Genomic DNA, 10,127 nt, shown 5'->3' on the forward strand with positions numbered 1-10,127 from the left:
GAGTTCATTCTTTAGCCAGGGTTGTAGTTCGATGTGTAACAATCACAACCGATCTGACTCTCGCCCATGAGGTGGGAGTCAAGCATTAAAATGCCAAAGAAACTCCAAACTAAATAGGTGAACGACAAGTGCCAAGCCAAATAATCTCTTCTAGAAAAATACTGTTACATTGCCAAAAATATGGTTGATCACTTTGATGGTTTGTATGCAAAAGAGCAGAGAATAATTGAGTGGATATCCTCTCAAAACTTGCGAGCATCAAAACGGAAAGATAACATCGTACCTTCATACAAGAAACTTTTAGAGCATTGAGTTGGGATCATGATAATTTGCTACAAATAAACTTAGGTAATCATTCATTGATGTCCTAATGACATACTTTCCCGTGTGCGACAAGATGCCAGAAAGATATGATGACAAACCTCTTATTATGTGATGTTCAATAAACAACTCTTCAGACAAGAATCTATTCTCTCATATGCTAAAATGTCTGCATGATGATCATGTCAAATATGTTCTAGTTGAGCTTCATCCAGGAATATGCTACATGTGCTCGAAGCATGACCATCAGAGTAGTTTGGATTTGGGTATTACTTCTCACTCTTTACAAGGATGCACGACTCTTCGTGAAAAATGCAAAAAAATGTTAGCAATTTGTCTTGTTTATAGATGGATATGCATACTTGTTGGTTGATTATTATCTCACCATCGTCTTTAATCCAGTTAAGTTTATAAGGTTTTAGATGGGGTACAGGAGTTAAGGCTAGCTTGTCTACCAAACTAGAATTACAACAGTTGGAGGAAGAGTCAGTTTCCACAATTAAAGAAGTGTTTTAAAAAAATTTACATCTAGTTTGGAATAGGTTCTGTCTTTGTTGTTCAAGTTCAAAAGATTGGCTTTCAAGAAGCCTTCTTACCATTAATAAGTCTCTTTCACAAGGGTGAATTTCCTTCCCAGATTCTAGAACTTGTTTATATATAGGTGAAGAATGAAGCTTTTTCAATCCTTTGAAATCATTAATTTTTTTGTTGGGACACTCCAAAAGAATAGTGTCCTCTTCCAAGATACTTCTAGCTCCAGGTTCCTTAGAGCTAGAATCCAACAACCAAACTCATCGCTAGAAGGGTTGAAGAACAAGTCAAAAAGAAGACTCTTATACTTTGGAGTAGAGTACTAGATGATTCGTCTTGTCTTCTAGTTTTGTAAAAATATGGGTACTTGTGTATGATTAATTTCCTTTTGTCAAAAACTAACAGAAGCATAGGAAATAAGGCTTGCATTTAGGCCTCATCCTAGGTCAGGACCCAAGATCACATGATTAACCTTTTCATATGGCTATGCCCATTGTCTAAGTGTCAAGCCTTATAAACACTCCAAATTCGCTAGAGTTGTCCAATGTAGGACTTAATCTACCATAGACGCTGGTTTTTCCAATTGTTGAAGTATGCATGCTTCTTGTCCCACGTCTCTTAGATCATGAGGTCCAAAGGGATTATGTATCTATAAATAAGATCTTTGCCCCTTGCGTAACTCACATTTTGTTGAATGAGAATTTATATGTATATTTTTGTAATCTCCTTGTTTTTTAAAGTCTTTTAATATAGGACTATTTTTTTTCCTTTTGGGGTTTCTCCAATGATCCTTCCTTGAGAGAGTCCAACTTTCAAGAACAGACAGTTTTTTTTAAGTCTTCTCATCAAGGACGTTTCCATCAAAATTCTTAGTAAATTTTTTTAATTTTTTTAGTTTTGTTTGAAGTCGGTCGGTCAATGATTGAAATACTTAACCATATTAATTATATTATAAATTTAAAAAAAGAGGCAAAAAAGAGTAAAAGATGTCTAAAATTAATCATCTCAATCATTAATGGAAATTAAATAAACCTAATGTAATAGAATTAAGAATGTTGTATTAAGACCTTTTTACCACTTCGATAATGAATTCTTGACAAAGTTGTAAGTCAAATTCTTGATAATAACCATGGATTATTTAGGAAAGAGGTTGAACTTTTGATAATTATATTAATTCAACAAATACAAAACTTGGTTTGAAAAGTATGCCCCAAGCATTTATATTTGGCGAGAATTGCATATGGAATCCTTAAACTTAATAACTGGTTCTTTGAGTATTTTGATTATTGAAGAAATTAATGTGATTATATGTTATGAACTATCCATTCTTTAATTGTTCTCGAAAGTTGAAACAATTGTAGATCCTATTCAAGTTCCTAAGGAGAGAACTATGTTTAAGCTTTTAAGTCATGTAATCATATGACCTATCAAAAGTGAGTTAAGTAACTCCTGTTATATTGTACAATCGTAGAAGCTTAAGTAGTATTCATCAATTTTTATTTAGGAAGAATTACGTACAGAGAACCGAAGAGCATCTTTAAAACAAAATATTTCCTCCTGACGTGGACAAAATCCATAACTTAATAAGGTCACGGTCTTATGTGATAAATCATAATTCTTCCTACTATACATATAGTAGTTAACATTTTTATTAAAGAAGAAAGAGTTGTTCATCATGAGAATTTTGCTTCAGCCTTCAATTTTATTTCTTTTACATATTTTACTCCGAAATCTCATTTGTAACTTATCTTATTGGCATCCAATGTGTATATTTATGATATTCACCTGGGACGTCAAATGAACTAATTTTGTTAACATTTTGAATTATTATAATTCAGATAGTAAAATGTACACAAAAATGTACTGGAAAGATGGATAAGTGAAATAAAATAAAACCAATGTATAAAACAAATTAATAAAAATATGCTGAAATATTATATTCATTAGATAAAATCTAAACCAAAAATTCAAGGTTGGGTAGTCAACACTGCACAGTACCACTTTTGAACTTGTCAATGATAGATCAATTTGCTTCTCTTTTAAACTTGACAAATGTTGGGTTGATTTAAATTTTAAATAATAAATATTTTAAATATTATTATATAAGATTATATATAAATTTTATTTATGGTAAAAGAATATTTCAACTTAATTTTAGGGATACGTTCATTAGATATAATTTTTTTCTTGAAATATATTCAATGTCAAAGATACACGATAACATGTTCTAAAATTTAAGTTTATTTATATCAGTAATATGTTATATTGTAATTAGTTTAAATGTCGTACTAAAGAAAAGTAATCTGTATAGAAGTACATACAACGGATCAGTTCAATTAATCTGTATTTATAGAACTAAACTAAGCCAATAATTATATGCATATTTGAGATTGAATTTTATAAATTCAGCTCAATAGCAGTTGAACTTCAATACAATTGTTATTAAAACTATCTTATTTATATTATTAGTTTACTTGGATGAAAATCCCTCAGTGATAAAAGCCTATACCTTAAAATATAAACGGTAATCTTTAATTTTTTTAATATAAGATTTACATGAAGAGGTAGTGATATAAGAATAACCAAGCACCAAATATTATTCCTCATAGGAAATCCTGAAGTTGTTCAACCTTAGGTATATAGTTTTCAAATTATTTTTCAATGCAATGAAACTTAAAATAAACAGAAATAATCAAGACATGCAAACATGAAGCAAAAACAGGTAGAATATAAGATAATAAAAAGAATTATCTATTGAAATTAAATAAAAAAAACTACATAGAATCAAGGTTTGTTATATTTAATCACAATGAATAGGAGACTAGCTACTTCAAAATATTTGAAAAAAATGAATAAAAAATATAAAGCTTGAAGTTGAAAGTTCATTTAATGCTCTCCATGTGAGTAACCATCTACAAGAGCTCCAAAAAATGAAAAAGGCTTTTTCGTCTTAGAAAATTTTCCTCTGTATCATATGTATACAAATTAGTTTCTTTCATTGAATTTGAAGTCTCTTTGGGTAAAAATGACAAGGTAAGTTTGAAGTTTTTGAGGAATTTTGCTCAATCACATCAACATCTTGCAATCCAAAAGTTGAAGTTCTCTGTTTTACGTGTTCACTAATTGAATAAGCGAGACCTCTTACAAATGACTTCTTTCTTCTTAAGTTCTCAAGCTTCTTTTTTTTTTATTAAAAACCTGGAAATATTACTAATAGTTCATTTAACTGTGAACATATATATAGTATAAAAATTAAAAAAAAAACTAATAGTACTTCATCGGATAAATATGATTATATATATATATATATATATATATATATATATATATATATATATATATATATATATATATATATATATATATATTTTAAAAGTACGATAATATAAGTAATGAGTGCACTTATCACATGTCAATTAACATACAAAACATTATTCAAAATATGTAAATAAACTATGACAACTGAACAAAAGTAAATTTTTTATGAGAAATAAAAAAATGGACAAAGCTATTGGAGACCAAAAGCAAGAAACAATATATGATTTAATCATATTAATTATTAATGTATGACTTAATAAACATGTTACCACTTAACAAATGCAGACAAATGATAAAGATTAAACAAAAATAAAAAATCATCGAGAGCTAGAACGGGAAATTCCTTTATTGAAGGGTCAAAGTAAAATATTTTCATTTATATTATAATTTAATCTCCTTATTCTCATAACTATTTTAAGCCCCACGATCATTTATTACTTGAAGGTGAGAGGTTGTGTACATTAATGAAGGGGTATTCAAATCTTCCTATCCTCAAGAATATCTTAAACTAAACATATTTCAACCGAATGAATTTAGAAATGCTTAGATATATATTTGACCATTAGCCATAAAATCCAAACGTGTTTTTACATGACAACTAAGGCTTCATAAAAAAGATCACCTAAAAGATGAAATAAGTCTATGTCGTGGCCAAAATATAGAAGAAAAAACGCATGTCAGTGTCTTTATACAACAACTGAATGAATAATAAATCACTTATAAATAAAATCTTTAACAAAAGAAGAAAATAAACAAATACTTATGTTCTTGTAAGAGTTTCTAACCTTAGTATAAAAGCTCTTCCGGAAACAATATTATATTTCATTTTTTAAGATATTTACATCATGTTGTATATATTATCGTCTGCATATCAAATAAGTGATTTATTTATTTATTTTACTAAGAAACCTAAAGGTATCTCACATTGTATTTTTTTTTATATTTTATTTTCTAAACCAAACAAACATTTAACTAAACAAATGGAAAAACTTAAGATAAACATGAAAGGAAAAATTGTAATAATAAACTTGTGGGTAGCTTTCAATTAATTATAAAAATTCAGACGCTCTAGAAGTAAAGATAGATTTCAGCAACAAAGCACATGACGTGGTTTTGGTTTTTGTTGTTGTATCTTTATATTTCACACAAAGAAAACAATACAAAAACATACTCGTCAACAGCTCATTCAATTGAACTTATCGTGACGTTCTAGATTGCAACTTTCAAGTGCATCTCTGCAGATTATGCAGACCATCTTTCGGTCGCTACGGACAAAATCGATTCCAATTAACAAGGATCAATTTTTTCTTCTTTTTTTTACAGTTCATTTATACATTATGAACTTTCAAATGTTTTCTGTAGCTGATTACCTCTCACATTTTGAAGTAAGAAAGTATCAGATAAATGAAAAGACTACTCATTGTAGTTGTATGTTTGTGCAGTTACGTTATCTCAAACTTTACACACGCATAAGAAAAAGAGACGATAAGCTATTATTTTTCATAAATTTCGGTGGGGTTGTTAATCCTAATTATGGTGGAAAGTTGTCTCCAAATTGATGACATGGGATTTTCAATGAAGTTGGATTTGACAGAAAGAACAACTTTTATATAATCTTTCATTGGTTCTACTTCTTCTACTGTAGACTCTGCCTTGCCTCAACAATGGTAGAAAATTATCAGTAAACCCATTTCTGTGACTAAAAACAGTACATGATATACAAATGTAACAAAAACCCTCAGAAAATAACAAACAGAAAAGGTATTTAGGACACCTCAATTAAAAAATTTATGATAAACAGATATTAGATATACAAAAAAAGCAGAACTTGATCAACTACTGAGTAATAAAATCCCAACACTTGCACACAGCAATCGAAAAACTAAAAGAAATACATGACGAGCACTGTATCAGACTGGAGCATAGAGATTTGGAACAAAAGAAAACCACTTGAAACCACAGCTACATTTGAGAGGCAAAGAGGGGCACCTGGGAAGCCAATGCCAAGTCCTCCTTGAAACCAAGTAATACAAGATCTCTGGCCAAGTGTAGCAGCAAATGCAGATCATCCCTTCATGCCAGAAGCAATAAACATGTTCATAGTTATGGTAGCTCACAGCCACAAACTTCTTGCACATAAGATCAGGCAAACTTTGCACTTCCACCCAATTCCCATCTCCACCCAATTCCCACAACTTGATGCTCCTAGAGATTCCGTTGTTCCCAACCCCACCAACCAAATACAATTTACCCTCTCCGTCACTCACCAATCGAACAAAAGTGAGCTGACTCGGTAACCCCCCAATGGGTTTTTCCCACCTTCCACTCCCCAAATCAAATATCACCACAGAAAACGGTTCCGGGGTAGCAAAATATAAACCCCCTTTGAAAAGAACACCTTTTTGGTGATGATTGTCGCCGAGAACCGGACCAAAACCGTCAAACCGTTTCCAAGTTCGAACATTTGAGTCATAAACAAAGGCACAGTTTGTAGCAGCCTCTGAGCAGAGAACAAATATGGTGTACCCTGTGGGTGTTGTGACAAAAGTGAGATGCTCCAAGTGAAGAGACAAACTTGGGTACTGAATCTTTCTAGAAGACTTGGCCAGAAGGTTGCACACTATCAAGGAGCATGATAGCGAATCAGATAGGCAGAAGAGACCACCCGAGGAGACAAGCGTGGTGAGGGAAGGGAAACATTGCAGTGAAGAATCAGAGAGCGAGAGAGAGATGTTGCGCCACGTGCCGAGTGTGCAATCATAGAGAGGGAAGTGGCGGTGGAATTGAGGGTGTGAGAGTAAGAGAAAGGAAGAGAAGGGTGAAGAAGAAGATGAAGAAGAAGAAGAAGAAGAAGAAGAAGAAGAAGAGGAAGAAGGAGAAGAGTGTTTGGAAACGAAGGAGGGAGAGAATATGAGAGGCCAGAAACCTTTGCAAGTGGATCTGAGATTCAAGAAGGTTTTGAGAGGAAGAAAGGAGAGGATGTATTCAAGGATTTCAGGTGGCAATTTGCTCCAAATTTTGGGATCCATTGGAGGTGCTGATGATGATGATGACCTTGGAGTGGCAGGGGAATGGGACATGATCATGTGTGTGTTCCTCTTCATCGGAGTTTACGAGATGTTGTGAACTTGGTATGTTTGGTTTTCATGGAATTTTTCATCTGAAAACAAAGGTTGAAAAAGCTTTGGGAATTGGAATTGACTCAATTTTTTATTTTAGGTTGCAGAAGGCTGAAGTTCTGCATCCTTTGCCCATAGAAAGTGACTACAAAACTGAACATTGACAGAAACGAGAAGCAATAAAGCATTGACTTGACTGGCTTGTGTTTAGAACATGGAACACGAAAATGGAAAAGTGCCTAATTATATTCTTTATTTTCTAAGGAGATTTTACAGTTGATGGAAGAATCACGAATACCCATAAATAAAATTTATACTCATCAACAACATTCCCTTCTGTTGCGCAACTTCGTGATTTATTGCTTTAATGAGTATGCTTTTTTCATATCAAAATTTTTATACATGTAATCCTCCATTTATTCAAGTTCACTTTTTGAACTAAAAGTTGCTTTTGTTTTCAAAATTTTAAAAAACATTAATTGCACTTCTACTTAATGTATATTTATCTTGCATCTCATTTTTAATTAATTTATATATATAGCATAAAAATAACAAAAAATGTACCTTCGTTATATAATAGAATTAAATAATTTTTTATTAAGAAATATATTTTAAACTATTATAATTTAATAGAATCATAAGTAGTTTATTGTTGTAGCTCTTTGAATTGATAGAGTACGTCCTAATTGATACAAGAACAAATATCACTACAATTGAAAGCATCAGTACTAAGCATAGCTAAAAATGATGATTCATTATTTATAATTTGTTGAATTGAATAATTACTACTTGAATGAATGTTATAACTAACAATCAAACAACAATCATTTTTACTGAAGAATGTAATTACTCAAATGTCACAATTCAATTATAACTTAAGCCATATTGCTTTTGTTTGTCATTAATATAACCAACAATATATTTGCTTTTACTTTACATGACTTATATTTATTATCTTTATTAAGATATATGTAAGTTATTTTTATCTTTATATTGGTATGAATTATTTAGTTTTCGTTACAAAGACCAACAATGTCGGAGACATTGAGCACAAAAAGTGTAGTACTCCCTTTTTCAAAATGGTATTTCATACGTAAAATGATATCTTCAGGATTCAAACTTTGGACCACTGGTTAAGAACATGAGATGCTTTTTAATTTAGAATTGGTAAATTAAGAAAAAAATTCCTAAAATTTGGAAAAATATCAATGGACTAAATTCCCTTTTTCTTTAAAATTAAATATTTGTAATATTTATAAATATTTTGCGATAAACTAAAGGATAAATTACATTAATATAACTAAGATTTTTTCGAATTATATTTATATTTGTACCGTATAACCGATAATTATTAATCAATAAACAGTGATTCGTGATAAAAAAGATAAGTTACACATTAATTATTATTTATTATCTTACAATTTGGTGTTTGACAAATATAACATGTATGTAAGAGCAACTGACTCCTTAAACATAAAAACTTGGTCGATACCTAAAACAATACTTTTATTTTTGTTTTTTTATTCTCACTTTTACATTAACAATTCTTACCTTCCTTCCTTACAAGAGAGCTTATATTGTTTTCCAAAAATTTAAGAAGCCCATATGTAATATAAAAAACTATAATTTTTATATTTTTAAAACTAAAAGACAATTTAAAAAATATATAAATGTAATTCCCAAAAAACTTCACATAATATACTCTAACTAAAATACTTAGACTGATAAATAATGTATAATAATTGTGCCATTTTAGTCAATTGCAAATACTTTTCTAAACCATACATTTGTATGCATTAATAATTAATCTTATATAAGTCAAATAATTTATGGATTAAGGAGAAAAAAGAAACAATTAGAAATGCAATTAGTCAAGAGCATATTTAAAACTGAAAAAAGAAATGTGAAAAAATTTATATTAATTGAAATGCGTTTAGTTATAGCAATTTGCTATTTTATTCTTCGTGCTCACTTCTATTAATTGAATCTTCAAACGATCATAAATAAATACATGTGATTTTAACCTTTTTCATTTTAATTTCCTTAGGCTTTACAAAGACATTATAAGTCAACAATAAATTATAATTAACAGTAAAGCTAAATAAGACCGTTATAATATATGAAGATGAAAACAAAATTAACATATTAAAAATAATCAATACTTTTCCACACATGTCTTTCTTAAAGGAAAAAGTTTCATTAACACTTAATCTCCCCCCACCTAATAAAAAATAAACATAGTCCTTTCCATAAATTCCTCTTCACCTTTCCCTCCTTTCTATGTATAAAATTATTAAATAATTTAGAAATATATATATATATATATATATATATATATATATATATATATATTTATATTGATTTGGGAGATAAAATTAAATAGTCTTTTAAGTTCCATTCGTCTTATTTTTTTCATATTCGTCCTTCACTCTATTTAGTTGGACTGGAAAGTTACTTGGAGAAGGTAATTTAACGTTAAAGTCAATAAAAATTCAATACAATAAATATGTGTTAAATGTAACAAATCTATCACAATACCTTAAGTATTTATAAATTTCGAAATGAACTTAAGATTAACGCTAATCTAATTATAGTATAATTGTTAATTTGACCTAACTAACTGAGTTTTATTTCAACTCGATATATTTTTCCCCTTTTGTTTCTGACATGATCATGACACATTGTTCTGTCTACTTCCTCATGTAGCATATTAGCTCTAATATTAATTTTAAGAAACACTTTTCAAAAATATATGTATTAATCAATTTTAAATTTTCCCTTTTTAAATCACAAACATACTTTATTCTTGAACTTTTTTGGGTGCTGGTAATCAACCAC

The 10,127-nt window shown here is 29.7% G+C and overlaps 1 protein-coding gene across 1 annotated transcript; it reads right to left on the reverse strand.

Annotated features, from left to right (window-relative positions):
- Positions 1 to 5,916: 5,916 nt before the first annotated feature.
- LOC108337459 (F-box/kelch-repeat protein At5g43190) lies at positions 5,917 to 7,545 on the reverse strand. The gene has a single exon (XM_017573990.2). It carries the CDS (start codon positions 7,272 to 7,274, stop codon positions 6,081 to 6,083), a length of 1,194 nt encoding a protein of 397 aa, XP_017429479.1. The 5' UTR covers positions 7,275 to 7,545; the 3' UTR covers positions 5,917 to 6,080.
- Between the last annotated feature and the right edge of the window lie 2,582 nt (positions 7,546 to 10,127).

The sequence above is a fragment of the Vigna angularis genome, chromosome 7 (genome assembly GCF_016808095.1).
Source record: "Vigna angularis cultivar LongXiaoDou No.4 chromosome 7, ASM1680809v1, whole genome shotgun sequence".
Taxonomy (NCBI): Eukaryota; Viridiplantae; Streptophyta; class Magnoliopsida; order Fabales; family Fabaceae; genus Vigna; species Vigna angularis.

Bases quoted from the DNA above. Each gene is read 5' to 3' on its own strand.
- LOC108337459 (XM_017573990.2), bottom strand. From the start codon at position 7,274: ATGAAGAGGAACACACACATGATCATGTCCCATTCCCCTGCCACTCCA.